This window comes from Lutra lutra, chromosome 7, assembly GCF_902655055.1.
Source record: "Lutra lutra chromosome 7, mLutLut1.2, whole genome shotgun sequence".
In the NCBI taxonomy this organism is placed as follows: domain Eukaryota; kingdom Metazoa; phylum Chordata; class Mammalia; order Carnivora; family Mustelidae; genus Lutra; species Lutra lutra.
Window position 1 is genome coordinate 11,015,183 of NC_062284.1, and position 19,616 is coordinate 11,034,798.

The 19,616-nt window shown below is 50.2% G+C and overlaps 1 protein-coding gene across 1 annotated transcript in view; it reads left to right on the forward strand.

The window, feature by feature from the left end:
* The window catches only part of ST8SIA2 (ST8 alpha-N-acetyl-neuraminide alpha-2,8-sialyltransferase 2), a 66,021-nt gene that overhangs the window by 37,288 nt on the left and 9,117 nt on the right, over positions 1–19,616 (forward strand). Inside the window, exons 4-5 of the mRNA XM_047738973.1 lie at positions 3,192–3,449; positions 8,677–8,970. Coding sequence (XP_047594929.1) covers positions 3,192–3,449; positions 8,677–8,970 — 552 coding nt within the window. The remainder of the gene's footprint in view (positions 1–3,191; positions 3,450–8,676; positions 8,971–19,616) is intronic.

Below are 19,616 nucleotides of genomic sequence, written 5' to 3' on the forward strand. Positions count from 1 at the left end.
ACTGACCCACCCAAGTTTGGTCAGTAGAACCCTGGCATCGTGCTGGGGGCCCGGGGTGCTAACATAAAGCAGACATGCTAGTGGAGAGACACAGATATAAGACAGCACAGCACCATGTGACACACACATTAGGTGGTGTTGCATCGCATGAATCAGTGGAAATGCAGAGATCACACTGAGGAGAGAAAAAGGGGATGAAGCAGGAGAGCCAGAAAAGGAGCAGTGGGCTTAGAAAGGTAATTAGGAGTTTGACAGGCATGCCAAGCTTCATCCCACTTGTGCGCAGCCTGGCATCCAGTGTCCGTGCCCTGTGCTGCTGGGGCACGAAGTAGGAGGTACAGAATGTGGGTGGGGAGGTTGGCGAGGTAGCCTGGACCAGATGGAGAAAGCCTGGACTATGGCGGCCAACCTTCGCTGGCCTTCCACCTGGGGAGGGAGAGCAGGGGGCCCAGAGCTACCAGGTGTCCCCACAAGGAGCAGGGAGGTGCCCCCTCCAGGGAGGCTCCCTGTCAGAATGGAAATGCCCCACCCCCTAGTCCAAGGCTTCATTGGGGACATGAGGGGGAATGGGGGTGGGAGCTAGAGACACGTGAGACCCGGGACCCAGCAGCTGAGAAGCCACCTGAAGGAACCGACTCCTGGCACCACAGTTCTGCCACCCTCACCAGCGCCCCTTCTGAGGCCCCCTGGGCGGACCAGATACAGGCCTCTATCACTCGCCCTTGGATCAGCAGCACTCTTGGATCCATCCGTGAGATCATGTACAATAGTCTCCCAGGGTTGGGTTGCTCTTAGTCAATTCCCACCCACTTGGTGGCTTAGGACAACAGAAACATATTCTCTTCCAGCTCTGGGGCCGGAGTTCTAAGTGCTCCCTCTGCGTGGCAGGGGGAGGGGTGTGCAGGGGGGAGGGGGGATGCTTCAGCCCTTCCTCAGCCCTGTGGCCTCATCTCTCCAATCCCTGTCCCCATCTCTTCTGTGTCTGGGGGGTTCCCTCTCCCGCCTCTTGTAAGGACACTTGTCATTGGCTTCGGGGCCCACCAGGTAATCCAGGACCATCTCAAGAGCTTTAGTTTCATTACGTTCTCAAAGGTGCTATTTCCAAATAAAGCCACATCATGGGTTCTGAGGGTTAGGAAGTAGACATATATCTGGTGGGGGGAGCACCCCACCACACCATCTGTGAGTGAAATCCTCCCACCAGCACAAGCCCACCTGCATACCCCTGGCCTTTCCTCTGCCCCTGGGTAGACAGATGGACACTTAACACACACACACACACACACTTTCAGAGGGGACCAGACCATGGCAGCCTACAAACACAGCCACACTGGCAAGAACAATGCGCCTTCACCCAGGGGGAAAAGAATTTCCTTCAACTCCCTTCAATTAATCACCCAACTTATTATTAATAAAAGATGCTGTGAGTGACTCGGAATGATGTTTAATAATTGATAGTAATTTCTCATAATTAGGTATAAATCAATTCACTCACAGAGGTGTTTATTTTATGGACTTTCTAGGAACTCTCTTTACTTTTAAATACTTTGGGGTAAGTGATTGCAGAGGTTTTAGCAATCTCCATGCTGTATCAGTTTGTCAAGTTGTAGAATCCTTGGTAAAGGGCAGTAAATAAATATAATGCTTCTTTTCCCATCAAGAGATACAAATTATTCAGACAGGAGTGTCTCCCCTGCGTGATGGCAAGAGATCCAGGTCATTAATAAGACTAGTGGAAGAAGAACTTCTTCCAGTGTGTCCTGCCAAGCATTCTAGCCACCCCTTGGCTACGCCAGAGGCTCCCAAATCCAGCCACATGTTAAAGCTCCCTGCTGAGTGTTAGGAAGCACGCAGAGCCTGAACCATTCTCAAAGTCAGGATTTCTCAGGTGTGAGCCCAAAGCTTCCGAATTCTTTATAGTTCCCTGGGGGCTTGAATGGGCATGCTGCTGGGACACACCGCTGGTGACCAACATCTCCAGTCCTACAGGCTCTCAGGCATCAACGTTACCATCTGCACAATGCAGCAACTGTCTTGCAAATTCTCACATTTGCAAAGTGCAGGAAGAAGTTTTGTCCTGCCAGGGCTCTGCGGAAAAGAAGATTGGCATCATTGTATCTATGCTCGAAAGGGGCTTGCAGCAGGAAATGAAGTTCATGTAGGGCTACTGTGGGGGACCAAATTTCTTTCTCTGACTTAAATCATTTCTAAAGATGTTTTAGGAGATTCAGACAGTAAACACCTCCACCCCAGCTAGAATCCCCCAGATAGGTCTGAGTGGTTTAAGTAAATCTCCCCAGGCGATTCTGAGAAGACACCCATCCTTTTTTCTGACCACACTCCATTCCAGCTGTGTACTTTGCTAGATGATTCTAGAACATTCCCCCTAAATCAAAGTCATCCTGGAGACTAGGGAGCTGTCCTTTGCTCACCTTTGTTCTGAAACAGCACAAAGGAATTTCTCTGAGGGACCAGAGGAGGATCAATTTTTATAAACTCGAACTAGATAGCAGTGGGGGACAGAGCAGCACAGTCCACGGAATGGACCAACTCAGGGATGGCAGGCCACGTTCTCAGTCTCTCAAAGGTAGAGGAGTGGACACACCTCACAGTATCTACACTCCCATTCACGCCATGGGCTATCCCTTCTCCTAGAGAAGATTTTTGTGGAAGAAAATAGACCGCTGAGGAGTGAGGGACATGTGTCATCCTGGCTTCCTCATCCTGGCTCAGGACCCCCTGTCAGAACCTGGCCCCGAATCCCACTGAGAGGGAGTGTGATATCTGGAGATACTGGAAGTGTCCAAAACTGGGGTTCCCTGGGACATTGGATTTCAATGCTAAAAGCAGGCTGTCCTGGGCAAACCAGAATGGTGGGACACCCTTCCTCCCAGGGTCTTATGTGGTGAGCTCTTACTATGTCCTAATAGAGTCATCTCCCTGGGCAGTTACCACCTCTCATAGGAAGAGGCCATAACCACAAAAACCAGACTGGTCCTCACCATAGTTGCCTCTGGGCCATTTCTGATACTCCCCACCTAGAATGCATTCTCAGAGGGCACCCGAACTCAGCTCCGCCTGTGTGCTGGCTGCGTCAGGCCACGGGGGGACAGAGGACAGGAAAAGCTGGGTTGACAAAGGGCAGCTGGCCACAGGGAAACTTGTTCCTCATGTGTGTTTGGTTTCTGTAGGAAGCAAATCTTGAAGTTCTTGGATGCTGAAAAGGACATCTCTGTCCTCAAGGGGACCCTGAAGCCTGGAGACATCATTCATTACATCTTTGACCGTGACAGCACAATGAACGTGTCCCAGAACCTCTATGATCTCCTCCCCAGAACCTCTCCCCTGAAGAACAAACACTTCGGGACTTGTGCCATTGTGGGCAACTCGGGGGTCTTGCTGAACAGCGGCTGCGGGCAGGAGATCGACACACACAGCTTTGTCATCAGGTAACCACAGCAGGGGCTCTGGGCCCAAAGCGACAGGCAGGTTTAAGTGGTGCACGGCCAGTTATCCCAAGAGGTTGAAATGAGAGACTATGCTTGGGTTAGTCCCCATTCTCACCTTTATGCATTAGAATTTCTTGAGGCACCTTTAAAAGTCCCAGTGTCCAAACTGCACCCCAGACTGATTAGGTCAGTCTGAGGGGTCAGCAGGATGTAGCTGAGGAAACCCAAATGGTCTGGTGTACCTTCAAGGTTGAGAATCCCTAACCTGGCACAGAGGTAGGCAGACTATGGCCAACAGCCTGTTTTTATCAATAAAGTTTTATTGGAACACAGTCATGACCATTCATTTTCATATCCTCAATGGCTAAATTAGTTTGGCAGAGTTGAAGTGTAGCAACAGAGAGAGCATATGCCAGAATCCGAAAATAGTACCTAGCCCTTTATGGAAAAAGTCTGCCGACCCCTAGATAAAGCCTAGGCCAGCCAGTTGTCAGTTCAAGTTTGCAAACCTCGTACAAGTGTTCTCGAAGGTAGTGCTCTGCTAATGACTATTATCCTGTAGTCAAAATCTGGGAAGTGAGGGGGTGGCAGAGAAACTTGGACTTGACCATCATTCTCCCTGAAATGTCAGCTCTCATTGTTCTTTCTCCTGGGACCCAATTGGACTCAGTTACCCATGGCCCTGATACCTGACCCCCAACCCAGATGGACTGGGAACAAGGCTTTGCTGTCCCTTGGTCAGAAGTAGGGCACACAGAGCCTCGAGTTTCATCCCAAACAGTGCCCCAGCCCTGGCAGAAGGGCATACCGCATCTCACGTTTCCTCTGGGGCTGTCCTGATGCAAAGAGAGCCTTGTCCTGGGGCTTTGGGAAAAGACCTCAGGCCGTGGGATTAGATGCTGTGTTGACTCCTGCATCCACTGTGACAGAAGCACCACGGCCACCTCGCAGCCAAACCTGGTTTAGCTTGGTAGCCTTTACCAGATTGTGCCTGTGCCTGGTGTAGCCCGGGACTTGGCCCCCATTCTCAAAGCCCTCCTGTCTACAGACTTAGGGACAGCGGGGGAATGCAAGGGGGAAGGAAGCAGGGCAGGTGTCTGATGGAGGCCAGGGCAAGGGTGAGGGTTGGGTGGTGGGGTTTAAAGGTGTGAGCAGAGTGTGAGAGTAGGGGGTACCAGGCCTTCCTGACTTGGGGTCACACGCATAAGCAATGCTTCTTCCTTTGCCACAAGCTTCAGTGGTGAGGTCTGCATGGCCCACCCAGCCCTGCCCTGGCAATTCAGGACAAAATTACAAAGGCGCACTGTATACAGAACCCGCATGATGCCAGGTGGCAGCCCTGGCTGCCGTCAGGGACCCCCTGGGCTCTTCTTCCTTAGGGAGACCACCCACTTTCCCTCTGGGGGATCCTATAGGCCACAGCCCCCACCGAGAGGAAATGCGGTGAGATGCTGTGGCCACAGCCTGAGTTGGCATGTGTGTGTCTAGATGATGTCACCCACAATAAAGCACACTGAGAGTTTATTCCCTGCCCTGCCTTCCCCTGAGTGCGGGGAGGGAGGCCACCCCACAATTCCACACCACCTCTCCTGTAGCATTTGCTTCTCTGAATGAGAACTCTCCAGGAACCCTGTGTCTCCACTCCACCCACCCCATGCTGACCATGAGCTCCCCCAAAGCAAGATGCTCCTGTCCATCTCTGGGCACCAGTCCAAGCCTGAGCTGGCACAGACAGGGGACTCTGAGCTCGGGCTCCAGGCTCTGTGAGATAAGAGACACCAGGAGGGTCCTGATGGGATGTTCTCGGTCTCTGTCAACAAAAGTCTTCCATCACTTTGCCTTGCTCTGTGGTAATGGGGCCTCTCCCCTGCCTGGGAGACCCCAAGACCTTACGCCTCTCAGAACGCTCCACACTGAAAAGGCCTGCATGCAAAATGCAGTGAGCTTGCAAAACGTTCTGCATTCCTGAGGGGAGTTCAGGTCAGGCTTCTGGAAGAAGCAGACGTTAGCAAATGAAAAACTTGAGCAGGAGGAAGCAGCAGGAGGAAAGGCATGGAAGCAAGAGACTAGATTCATGGATGGTGGAGGCTGGGGCTTGACTGAGCCCGGGCTGCCCACCTAAAGTGCTGCTGGGAATTGGGGCCGGACAGGAGTGCTGGTCCCTGCAGTGTCCCCATGAGGCTGCAGTGGCAGGCAGAGGGGACTGCCTAACTCGGAGTCATTTAGTACAGAATAAATTCCCAGATGTTTGGGAATCAAAACTTCATTGCATGCTCGCTCTCTCTCTCTCACACACACACACACACACACACACACAGAGACCACACAGACACACACACTCACCTTCAATAGAGAGAACCTAATGAATGAATGCCCCCTCACAGACAAATCATCACTCTCATTGTCACAGTCATTGGGCACTTAGCATGCACCAAGTGTAATTCTAGGCACTTCATGTCAATTGACTTATGCAATTCTCACAACAACCCTATCAGGAATGTTCCATTTGGGGCTGGCTTTTGCAGGAAGGAAACTGAGGTACAGAGAGCCACAGGTCCATAGCATGCTTGGGTGGCCAGGCTCAAGCTGTGGGCCCAGGCAGTATGGCTCAGAGCCAAGCATGAGCCGCTGCTCTCTCCAGCAGATTGCCTCTCCCCCTGGACCTATGGACATGCCTGTTTCTGGAAGGGACAGACTCCTTTCCAGCCCAGAGTCATGCCCGTCAAAGCAGTGCAGCCCACCAACAGCCCCCCTAGAATTTGCTTTGGGAGACCTGGCCTGCTGTTAGAGCAAGCTTATTCCCATCCTGATTCCCCCCGACCACCCCCATAAGGAAAACTGCCCTGTGAAGGAGGGGTACAGCAAGGCAGAGTTGCCTCCATCATCCTCACTCAAGGAGTGGCCCTGAAACATGGTCATGGGCGTTGCCTGGCCCTCACAGCCCTCCCCTGCCTGGAACACCTGCCATGAGCTGGGTCCCAGGTTGAATGAAGTGGGGAGCCCGCCTCAGGCTGCTCGCAGTCCCAGAGCTCCCCAGAGTCTCCAGCAGGGCACTTGGACGACACCCCAACTGACCAGTACTGTAGCTGAGCGTGCACGCACCCGTTTTCCCTTCCTTGACCAACCTGGAAGCCTGTCGGGGGGCAGCCCCCGCTGGCCCGTGGTAGACTCAGCAGATGTGAACTGCATTGAATCCGCTTCCCTTCCCCCTGCTTTCAGGACCTGGAGGTTGGCCCAGGGGAGGCCCCAGGATCTCAGGAAGGTCTTGAAAACCTGGCTCAGCGGGGTTCAGGACAATAGGGATAATGGCACTCCATTCCTCTTGAGGTCCGAGGCAAGGGCCCCTGAAGGTGTCCCAAACCATCTACCCCCTGCAGTGTGCAGCCACAGTCACATAGCAAGGCCAGGGTGGGAATGAGGACGGTGGGTATTTCAGGGGGTCTAGTCTGAGCACCAAACAGGCCTTAGAGTCAGACACATCAGAGACAGAATTCTGGGGCTTCTCTTACTCGCTCTGGGCAAGTTACATGGCACTTTCTGGCCTTGGGCTCCTCATTTGTAAAATGAGGGTGATTAACACGGAGTCAGAATAAAATGAGCTGAACTGTGTTAAAGGACCGGGGGCTGGCACACACCAGGAGCACATGGATGTTCATTTTCTTTCTGATCATCCTACTTTTCCTCCTCAAATGTTGAAGGAAAAAAAGTCCTGGTTTGCAAGGAGGGTGAGTGGTGTCTCTCTGGGTCTCATCGTTTGGCAATGACTTATGGCCCTGGTCTTCATATCTCCAGCCTCTGTTCTACAAACACTTATTCTAGTTCCTCAGACTTAATTCCACTGGTCAAAGGGCTCTTCCACCATCAGATCCTCTGTGCAGTAAGCATCCAGGCCTCCCCTGTGGCCAGCCCAGGCCTATTAGCTTGCAGTATAGGCAAGAAGTCCCAGGATGCACACCCAAGCTAGACCCATGAAGGTGGGAAGGTCCCCCACAAAGCAGGCCTCTGGTGAGATATCAGAGGTTGCCCACCCAGGGTCCCTGGCTAGTTCAGCACAAGATTGCAATGGCCTTTTTAGTTTGTCCTCCCAGACCCAATTCTATCCAATCCAATACCTACTACAATTTCGTCTTATTGCCTACCTGTTACCTAAAATGCAAATTTGCCATGTTACTCTCCTGCTCAAGAATCTTCTGTGGCTCCCTTTTGTCCTTGGAACCACATGCCCAACATATACGCTCTGTTTACCTCTCCAGCTTTGTCTCCTCCACATAATATGTCCCAGGCAGAGTGAATTATTTGCCTCCCCCTAAATCCCCATACTCTTTTGCACCTCTACACCCTTAGATACATTACTTGTGCCTATAATGCCAAAACGCAATGTTTCCTAAACTGCCTTGTCATAAGAATCACCTGATGGGCTTATAAAAATAACTACCAGTTCCTCTGCTCACCTGCTGAATCTGGGTCCCCAGGCAAGAGACCCGGTGAATCTGTATTTTTAACTACCACCTGAGGTGACTGCTCTGCTCTGACAAGCTAGAGAAACACTCTTCTAATTGCCTCATCCACAAAGGGATTAGTTCTCCTCCATCCATCCAGATGTCCCTCAGTGGTCACCGCCTCTGAGAATACCATCTAATGCTCCTCCTTCCCGTAGTAACGTGAGACTAGATCACATTGAGATTTTAGTGTGGTCCAGCAGTGTTCCGAGTACTGGGTATGTGCTGACTCCTTTAATCCCTGGGAGGGGGTGCTCTTGGGATCTCCATCACAGCTAAAGACACCACCGTGCGTATTCCTTAGCTGTAGGGAAGCTCTTGGGAAGCTCGGAGAGGTTGAGGAGTTTGCCTAGAATCACACAGGTAGAAAGTAGCAGAGCGAATTCTGAACCTGGGAGTGTGCCTTCAGAGCCCTCGCTGTTACCTAACGTGGCCAGGTAGCATCTGCTTCTAGCATGGCCGTCTTGGGGGTTGAGGGCTGGCTTAGTCGCCCCCTTCCTGCTCCACTAGATCTGGAACTCCAGAAGGCACACACTGTACAGCCCCAGGGGCCAGCGTGTATGTGGTAAGAGCCTAGTAAATACGGGAGGCAGGGATGATTGGGGTGGGGGGGTGGCGTGCTGGAAGATGAGGAGGAGGGGACGGGAGGTAGAGGTTGGATGAAATGAAATGTAGGCAGCAGCGTCTCATCTTTCCCCAAAGGACGGTGACGCCTTTCTCTCTGGCAGGTGCAACCTGGCCCCGGTGCAGGAGTACGCACGGGACGTGGGGCTCAAGACCGACCTGGTGACCATGAACCCCTCCGTCATCCAACGGGCCTTTGAGGACTTGGTCAACGCCACGTGGCGGGAGAAGCTGCTCCAGCGGCTGCACAGTCTCAACGGCAGCATCCTGTGGATTCCCGCCTTCATGGCCAGGGGCGGCAAGGAGCGCGTTGAGTGGGTCAACGAGCTCATCCTGAAGCACCGCGTCAACGTGCGTACTGCGTACCCCTCTCTGCGCCTGCTGCACGCCGTCCGCGGGTGAGCGGCCTCTCCACGGGGTGGGCAGGAGGCCGGCGCGGAGCTTGCGCGGGGCTTGGTGGGCGATATTCCCCGCCCAGACACATTTGCATCCCAGCTTACCACGCGTGAGTTCTATGACCTCGGCATCGGCCTGGTCTTCCTGCACGTCCCTTCCTGGAGACAGGAGCTGGGGCTTGTAAACGGGTTTCTTCCGGCACACCCCCGGTTTGACCAATCCGTAGTGCCCGCCCGGAGAGCTGGGTTGAGAATGGTCCTCCCATCCGGGCTGCGTAGGGAGTAAACCATGAGGGGCAAGGATGGAAAGAGGAAAATGGTCTGGAAGCTCTTGCAATGGTCTGCGTCCTGACTGCTTGTGGCCAAGACTGGGGTCGTGGTAGCAGATAGGCAACAGATCGCTCAGATTAGCTGGAAACTTTGGCGTAGGGGCAGCAGGATTTGTTGGTGGGTTCTATTTGAGGATCTCGAGGAGGGAGAGAAAGAGAAGAATCCAGAATGGCTGTTAGGATTAGAGCTTGAGGGGTGCCTGGGTGGCTCAGTGGGTTAAACCTCTGCCTTCGGCTCAGGTCATGGTTTTAGGGTCTTGGGATGGAGCCCCGTGTGGGGCTCTCTGCTCAGGAGCCACTCGCTCCTCTCTCTCTGCCTGACTCCCTGCTTACTTGTGATCTCTCTCTATCAAATAAATAAATAAGATCTTTAAAAATATATTTTTTAAAAAAGAATTAGTGCTTGAGAGTATGGGTGGACAGTGGGACCATTTTCTGTGAGAGGAGAGCCCATGCGCATTTGGGGGTATTAAGTTTGGACATACTAAGTTTGAGATGCCTGTTACAAATATGCCTGTCCACACTCCTGAGCTTGCAGCTTGGGATCAAGCCCTGTACCCACCTCACCCAAACACATGGCACTTCACCATCCTGCTCCAGTGGCACGAGCAAGCGCATTGTACAGACCCATACTGATATTGAAATGCTCTTTCCTTGGGCCCAAGCATAACTCAGTGTGGCCCCCAGAAAGCTCTCTGTCCAACCCACATAGATTCTTGCTGTCCTCACAAAGGTGACCCCAGAGACCCCCAAGCCTGTGACCAGCCCTGATCTGATTAGGCTGTGTTGCCAGCACGGATAACCCATTACCCCCAAGAAAAACCCAGCGAAACATTCAGGAAGAGGTGGCTACGCTTGTGGCTGACGGAGCAGAGTGACACCTGATGGACAGAGGGCTCACTGGGGCCACATTCCTTATCCTGGAGGTTGACCTGTGAGGTCTTCCTTGAACATCTACCTCCTCCCTGTCTCAGCAACCCCCCCCCATCTCATGGAGTCTAGGCTCCATGCCTCATATGTTGTCTCTGCCTGGAAGGAGGAAAGGATTTGGGGGTCAGAGGAGATGCAAGAAGGGGAAGGACTCGCTCATGGTAAAGAGAAATAGTCCCTCAGACAGGGAATGGGCTACTACCTATAAGAAACGTTTACAGCCAGAGCTATTTCCAGCTATAACTGACTCACTTTCATCTGTCAAAATAGCATTAAGCACCAGTAATAAGCCCTTTAAACAAACAGACTGTTAATCCTGGGATGGCAACATCTTCCCTTGCAGGAACTCCCGGGAGGAAATATTGCAGGAGAGAACGGGGCTGGTTTCTGCTTTTAGCAAGGGGAAGAGTTGGCAGGGAAGAGGGCTTCAGGGGCCTCAGAATGGATTTCTGCCAATGGCCCTCTCCCTCTACAAGGTGTGGGTCCGGTCGGACATTACTAGAAAGGTGGGTAGTGTCTGTAGCGAGAGCAAGGGCTTGCCCAGACAAGGCGGGAACTTACACTGTGGTTTGCCTCAAGAGGAAGAATGGGCTGAAGGGATGGGGGAGGCAGAACAAAGCCACAGGAGAAAAGACTGAGGGTTCATAGAAAAGATGGCTGAAGAGGAAACTGGCCCAGAGGCAGTCTGGTCTAGCATGAGAACCATAGGCTTTAGAGTTAGGGACACCTGGGTTCAAATTCCACCTCCATTACTCAGGTGGTGGAACAGGTCCATTACCTCCCTGAGCCCTGCTTTTCTCTGTCTCTTGCCTACATCCGAATGTGTGGTATGAGCTGGCCAAGGGAGACACACAGTCAGTCAGTCATCCCTACGGCCACCAACCACCCAGCAAGGGATTGGACTTGCCTTATAGACTTCAGAGGTAGAAGTAGGACCAGAGGGTGAAACCACAGGGAGGTGGGTATATTTAGGCTCAATTGGATAAAGGATTCTGTAGAAGAGTGGACAAAAGTTAGATTCACCTGTCAGGATGTCTTCACCTCAGAGTTCCAATGTAGACTGTAGTTTACAGAAAAATCTTATTTCCATACTTAAAAATCTATTGTTCAATAAACACTCTCTTTATGAAGTGGAGGATATAAACATTTTTATTGCAGTAAAATAGACACAACATAAAATTTACTACTTTAACCATTGTTAACTGTGCAGCTCAGTAGTTAAGTATATTCCCAGTGTTGTGAAACAAATCTCCAGGACTTCATCTTGCACATCTGAAACTCTATACCCATTAAATAACAAGTCCCCTTTTCCCCAATCCTCCCTCCCTCCATCCCCTGATACAGTAACCTTTCTACTTCGGTTTCCATGAATTTGGCTACTTTAGATACCTCATTCAAGGAGATTGCTACTGCACTTGCCTTTCTGTGACTGACGGATTCCACTTAACATGTCGTCCTCAGGGTCCATCCTTGCCATAGCCTGTGTCAGAACGGCCTTCCTTTCGAAGACCGGATAATATTCTGTTGTACGTGTGCGCCAGATTTTGTTTGTCCGTCCATCCATGGCTGGACATTTGGGTTTCTTTCACCTCTTGACTGTTGTGAATAGTGCTGCTGTCAACATGTGTGAGCAGATAGCTCTTCGAGACTCTGCTTTCCATGGCTGGATCATACAGTCGTCCTGTTTTTAATTTTTTGAAGAACATCCATCCCACCTTCCATGGTGTCTGTACCATGTTGCGATCCACTAGCAGCACACGAGGGATTCAGTTTCTCCACATTTCCCCCCACACCTGCTATTCCATTTCACCACATCTTTACCAACTTGTGATTCAGTAGTAACCCATCTTGACCACTTTCAAGTGCGCCATTCGATTAGAAGTAATTGGCTGTTAGAGGAAAATGTAGCAGAAAATCTTTATGATCTTGGGTCTAGCAATGGTTCCTTAAGTATCACACCAAAAACACAGGAAATGAAAGAAAAAAGGAGATAAAAGGGACTTCATTAAACTAAAACTTTTCATGCACCAAAAAGCCAATCTAGTATGGCGGGGCGGGGGGGGGGACCTACCCATAGAATGGGGGGAAATAGTTGCAAATCATGTATCTGATAAGGGATTAATATACGGAGTATATGTTGAGTACAACTCAACAACACCATAAATAATCAAACAACCTCATTTTTACATGGGCAGAGGACTTGGATGGACTTTTTTTCCAGAGAAGATATACAGATGGCCAATAAGCACATGAAAAGATGCTCAACGTCACTCATAATTGGGAAATTGTAAATCAAAACCTCAGTGAGTTACCACTTCCCACCCGCTGGGATGGACGCTATCAAAATGTGGGAAATAACACACGTCAGTGAGGATGTGAGGAAATCAGAACCCTTGTGCCTGCTGGTGGGAATGTCAAGTGGGAATCACCTTTGAGGCATCTTAATATGTTCATTCTGCAAAAGAGGAAGTTGACGCCCAGATGAGTTGGGTGATGAGTAGGAAGCCACCGAGCCAGTAAGGGGCACAACCAGGAACTGAAGCACAGCACCCAACTCTAGCCAGGACACCAGAGGCAGCAAATTCAAACCCAGCCAGTTCTGGATTTGGGGCCCCCATCAGCTCAGTGGGGTAGGTGCTGTCACACCAGAGAAGTGGTGTGAGGAGACCACACAGCAGTGTATCACTTCTCCCTGGGTGCACGGCAGCTCTTCTGAGTCTGGGACAGTGTTCCCACCAGGCAGAACAAGCTGAAAGGTCAGAACACCTCAGGGTCCCATCAAACACCCTCTGGCATCTGAGGCTTGACACAGTCTTGTGGAACCCCCCATTGAGGCTCTCAGTGTTGTTCGCCCCTTGACGTTGCCTTGGCCTTTGCCTCCCTCATTTGCTTGACTGCTCCTTCACAGCCAAGCCATCTTTCCAAAGGAAAGCTGCCATCCTCAGATATCAGCTGTGTGTCCACTCACTCTGAATGCAGCTGGGTGGCTTGACATGCCCAAACATGTCCACATACAAGTCATTGTGCTCCTAGGACTGGTTTAGTGTCCCCAGTCCATCCATTCATGGGGGGGAAAAAAACCATGAGATGCTCTAGTAACAGCAAATAGGCTTGTCATGAGGACCAAATGAAATCATTTACATAAATCACTTTAGAGCCCAGTGCTGGTCGTATTAAGTCTGTCTAGTACTACAAGCTGGCACGTGGTAGAGCCAGGCTTCATGTGAAGGGACCACATGAACACAGTTTCCGTTCTCCTGGCTAAACAGTCTCCTCCTACACATTAACCTACTTCTTATTATTAATTGTTCAAGTCGTCAGTGCCTTGAGGCTAGGATACTGCCACTTTGTGCTGCATTCCTCTCTCCTGCATAGTGCCTGATACTCGGAGAGCTTCTGGCGACTGGTCAGGGGGTCCCCAGTGACCTCAGATTGAAGAAGGACATGTAGGAAAATAGAGGAGGGGCACAGATAACCGTCCCTAACACGGCTATACTAGACACCATGCTAAGTATTATGTCATGTGATGAGAGAGAACTAGAACCAGCATTCTATGCTGAAGACAGCAAAGTGAGCCTCAGGTGGTAAGAAACTTGCATAAGGTTGCATGGCTCATGAGCGAGATTCAGGACTCCTCCCTTGCTCCTGATCACCACCCATTTGCTCCTGTGGCAATAACCAGGAAGTAATAACAGGGATCCTAGAAGAATAATGTCAGAAGGCCAAAGCCAGAATGTGAGCTTATGAAAATATTAAGAATAAAATAGAAAGGGGGCACCTCTGGCTCTTGATTTCAGCTCAGATCATGATCTCAGGGTGATGAGATGGAACCCCTCGTCAGGCTCCGCCCTGGGTGTGGAGGCTGCTTAAGATTCTCTCCCTCTCCGTCCACCCTCCCTCCCAAAAAAGAAAGAAAAACAGAAATTGCATTTTATGGTTCAAGTAAAAAGAACCAAAAAGTTAAGGGCAGGCAGTGTAGAGGCTACAAAAGACAAATGGGAACGAGACTCTTGATTCCTCTTCTTCACCTGTCTTCTCAGCAAAGGAGAGCTGTCTTTTACCTGGATAGCATGACAAAGCCTTTGGTATCGTTACGTATAATCCCATTTCGTTGCCCTAAACCAGTGGTTCTCAACATGGTCCCTGGACCAGCGACATCAGTATCACCTGGGTACTTGTTATAAATGCAAATTCTCAGGCCCAACCCCAGCTTACTGAATCAGAAACTGCATGTTTGAGGCCCAGAAATCTACATCTTCACAAACCCTATAGGTGATTCTGATGTACAGCATAAGTTTGAGAACCTCTACCCTCAACAAAACCAAGACCTACTAATATCTCAGAAGATATCATGCACTAAGACCACTGAGCAGTTGGCCCTGATCTTCCCTAAATCATGCCCCAATTTTCTAAACATGGGGAAAGCATGGACTCCAGTGAGCTTGTTGTCAGCCCCAAGCCAGAGTTTCAAAATGGTTATCAGTGCAATGGCTCAGGAACACCTGAAGATGAAGAAGCAAATATCAAGACCAGATGTCCTCATGGGAAAGCAGCAGGGCACACTGCCCCAGTCTGCACTTCTGAGGAGGGTAGTAGACAGTAGACCCAGGATCGGTGGAGACATTTTCATATCTTGGTTCAAGTCAGATACTTTGACAAAATATTGCTTGAGCAGCATGGAGAACTGTGACATTTCAGGGAGTAAAAGGGAGCAAATGTTAAGTCTCTTCTTAGAGAAACCTTGTAAGATACTCTTTTTATCCCCATTTTACTCACAAGGAAACAGGCTCAGAGACCAGGTAACTCAGATGAGGAGGAGGGGGACTCGAACCCATATGTATGGGTTTCAGTTGTGTCTACTGCCATGCCCCTTCTCATGTCCTTGACAGACTGGCCACTGTCTGTTGACCACAGATACCCAAATGACTAACTAAAGGTTGACTTCATGGGGGTCTCTAAGAACACACCACCAGCTTCCTGTACTGCCAACTGTCCCCATTTTTACCAATAACTTAAGTGAAGGCATCAATGGTCTCCTTAGTCAGTTTGCAGAAGACACAACTTTGGGGGGATTCCTAATAATTGGGGCCTCGGGGTTGAATCCAAGCTTCTTTTGATAGACTGAAACAATGAGCTAATCTAAGAGGGAGAAATTTAATACAGACGAATGCAAGATTCTGTGCTTAGGTTCTAAACAATTGTACAGGTGTTATGAACAGTACAAATCAGCAGCAGGCATGCGGTTTCTCAAAGGGATAAGATGATCTTAGATCACAGCGATGGATGTATAATGTTTTGAGACTCAAGGAGGTCAGCAATGACCTTGGTCAAATCTGACCTGGAGAAGTTTTGGGACCCAGGCTGGAGAGGGACCACAGTGGAAGAGAAATTCGAAAGTCGAAAGGTTTGGGGAGAGAAGTCTCCAAGGAGCATGGGAGCAATCTTTCTTCAATTAACAAATATTTATTTGCTATAACCTAGAAGGCCCCGGGCCTGTGCTGGGGGAACCCAAAAATCAATGAAACAAGGCTTTTGCCCTTGAGCAGCTCACAGATTTGGACTGCAAGGCTCCAGATGTAGAACCAAGGTTGAGAAGGGATCTACAAGGATTCTGACTTCATCTGAGTGCTGAGAAGAGCATTCCAACACATAAGGTTCTCTGAACTGGGCTTGGTTGCCTCTTGTTCAGGCAGCAGTGAATGCTCCTTGCTGGGCCATGACTTGGGAACTCCGCATCCTACAGAGTTAGTGTATGAGTCTGTCAGCGCTGCTGTGAGAAAGGACCACAGGCCAGGTGGCCTAAATGGATAACAGAAAGTTATTGTCTTGCAGATCTGGAGGCTAGAAGTCCTTCTCAGAGCGCTGAGGGAAGACTCTCTTCCAGGCCTTTCTCTTGTGGAGGACCATCTCCATCATTCTCTCTGTGTGCCTGTGTATTTCCAAATCCCCCCTGCTTATAAGGTTGGGTTGGAATAGGGGTCCCCTTAACAACCTCATTTTAACTTGCTTACCTCTGTAAAGATCCTTATCTCTAAATAAGGTCACATTCTGAGGTACTGGAGGTTGACCTCCACAGATGAATTCTGAGGGAATATCATTCAACCCATAATGGTTGGGCTAGATGGTCCACCCTTTCCACTCAGAGATTCATTGATTCATCACACCTGTGCCAGCAGAACCTCTAACCACCGGGTCCTCTGGAGATTCCTGACACTTCGGGGCCTTTATGGGCCCTGGGCATTGCAGGGAGGGGGCAGTGTGGGGCAGAGAAAGCCTACCCTTTGAATCTTACTTCTAGGGGGCTTTGGGTTCTGTCATCCTGCAAGAGCGGCAGTGCCCTGGCTGGCTGTTGGCAAGGGAAGCGAACAGCCCAGGGGAAGGACACCCTGGCAGTTGAATATGGCTGCAGGAAGGGGAAAACTCTGGTCTGCAGATGGTGGTGAATGGCTTCGATTCAATTACGACAATAGGGAAGGCTGTGACCTGTGGAGAGGGTGGCCCTCGGGTAGGAAAGCAGCCTGCTGCCTGGCCCATTTAGCCACCCAGACCACAGGCCTGGTGCAGAGGAAGCCTGTGAATTGGTGCTTAATTAGGCACCAAACGTGCTGAACATCAGCCCTAGGATGGCAGTGGTCCAGCGGGCATCCCTGCCAGGGCTGGAGCAGCAGATCAGCATTGTGGGCATTGCTGTGTGGCAGTGGGGAGCAGAAACCTGCACACTGGACGGGCAAGAGAGTAAGCATGGCGCAGAGAATCAGAGCCGAGACCAGGGCAGGTTGGAGGCCCCTCCTCCGAGACAGGGCCATCGTATGGTCCTAAGAGCATGTCCGCAGATTCAGTCCAGGAGCCGGGTTCCGGTCTCCTCCAGGGGACACAGAGTGCAGAAGTATATCCCATCACAGTGTTACATAGAGAAAAAGAAGGAGGTCTATGGTATTAAGGCACAGATGGCATTTCATCATTTTTCATAGATTGTCTCAATTTTTTTTTCAAACAGCAATGCACATAGTAAAAAGAAAAATCCAAACAGTATAAAGGATTTAAAGTGAAGAGCGAGTGAGCCCTCCTCCACAGAGGCAGTCTGTTACGCTGGTTTTCTGTGTGTATTCTTCCAGAAATATCTACTTTTACACATAAGGGAGCATGTTTTAAACATCGTACCTTGCCAAATTCTGGAAATTATTCCACATCGAAGCACAGCACCTTCACAGTGTCTGGACCATAATTTATGGGAGCAGAAATCATTGGTGGCCATCGCAGGTTTTTCCAATCTTTTGCTAGTATAATCAGTGCTACAGTGATCATCTTATCCTGGCATCTGCACACGTATGTACATCTAGAGGCTCACTTTGAGGCATGCCGCTGCTAAAAAGAGATGCATGTAAGCATCATTGGTTTTTATAGAGGTTACGAAATTGCCCTCCCTAGAGGCAGGTACCAAGTTACACTCCCACCTCCGACGATTGAAAATGCCTGCTTTCCCATAGCCTCACCAGCTCACCAGCGTGGTAGGTCACCAACACTTGTTCTCTGTGTGAATCCAATGGAAAATGCCATCCGATTGTTGTGTGGAATTGGATTCCTTTCATTATAAATGAGGTTAATTATAATTTTTTTTCCTGTTTGGAGTGGTATCCGTTTAGAGTCCAGAATCCAACCAGCCACAGGTTTTCAGCCCCCAAGAGGTGGACTTTCTGAAACCCTGCTGGGCCAGAGGTGATCCCTGTGAGTGAGTCACAGTCTCTCGACTCCCCCAGGGGCCCCCCATGAAGGAGGAGGAAGCTCTGAAGTTATCAGCCATCATGATTTTTCTTCTTTCTTTTGGTAACAAATGGTCTAAGGCACGACTAGCCTGCCTCTCCCATGTACAGACCTGCGGGTCTGCAGGAAAGCCAGCCTCCTTGGTTTCTGCCAGTGCCTCCCAAGGGGACACTAGCCTCTGCTTGCTCATTTTCACTCCTGGCTTCATAAACTAGAGATCTGTGGTGCACCCACTTTGCACATGAGCTATGAGGATCTGGGGTTACATAAGGAGTAGGAAGTCAGTCCACTGGCTCACAGAATTGTAAATTGCAGGGGAGGGGAAAGACAAGTAAATAATGATAGCATAGTATGGTAAGTGCTGTGATTGGAAAAGAACAATGTAAAATGGACCCATCTGGGGACGTCTGGGAAGTGACATCAAAGCTGAGACCATAAGACAGAGTTGCTGGCCAGGAGAGCTGGGAGTTGTTGGTGTCTTGGTAGGAATCAAGAAGGTCCTTATAGCGTGTGGCTCTTCCACCACCTCTGAGGGCCAGGTCGTGGGAGCGATCTCAGCCCCAGGTCACAAGGGCTTCCCAAGCCTGGCCAAGGCTACTGGGTGTTGTCCTCGGGACTCCAAGAGTCCCTGGAGAAATTCTGGTGGCATGGTCATCCTTCAAGTCAACCTTGTTCACTTGAGTGAAGGACACTGGTTTGGGTAAGCACCGAGGCTTAGGGACCAGGAATTGACCTCAAGCATCAACAGGACTTGGTCAGCTCTGCACTCCAGCCCCTAATCTTGAGACAAAACCCCCAGCTCTCCATGCTCACAAAGCTGGGCAGCCTCATCCTGAGGTGTTCCCCCAGGAGACAAGATCCCTGGGCAGTGTTCCCAAGGAAAAGACAGCAATGGGCTATGGACCCCCAGACCAGAGCCCAGGCTGCTGGTGTGGATAATGGGAGACCAGGGCTCTGAGGGTCCTGCCCCCAACTTTGCTGCTCATCTCACACAGAGTGTCCCCAAGTGTGCCATGGCAACCACCTATAAGGCATTCCTGCTCCTTAAGGGACAATATGAGCTATGTTCCACAAAGTGCTTTTAGCATCTTAGAGAAGGACGTTTTGGTCCCTTTTTCCTGCAGTGGCAGCCACGGTGCTTGCCACATACTGAGCTCAGGAATTCAGAAAAAGGACAAATATGCTTTGGAGATGATTTTGGAGATCCTCGTCTATAGCTGTCCATGCTCATAAAATACGGCGCTTAATCGTCTTGGCAATTGGGATAACCAATTTGGAAAATAATTACTGCCTTCTTTATGATTACTTTGCCTTCTAATTAAAATCTCAAGACTGGAATATTAAAGGTGCATTGTCAATACAACGTCCCGGATGCACCCAGCTAACCTGATTTGGGAAGGCAAAATTAATTAGTTTGTGTTTTAACACCCAGCTGTTATCCTGAGGAAGGAAATCGTCTACAAGTCGGCCACACACACACAGTCTCTAAGCTGGCCAGAGTGGCCGAGGGGGATAGAAAGGAAATCAAGGGTGATTTGTTCCCACGTAACTCAGTCAGTGGCTATTACAAGCTGCTCATTAAATGGCGCCCCCGCGTCCCAGTCAGACATGGCTCAGGAGTGTTCTTGT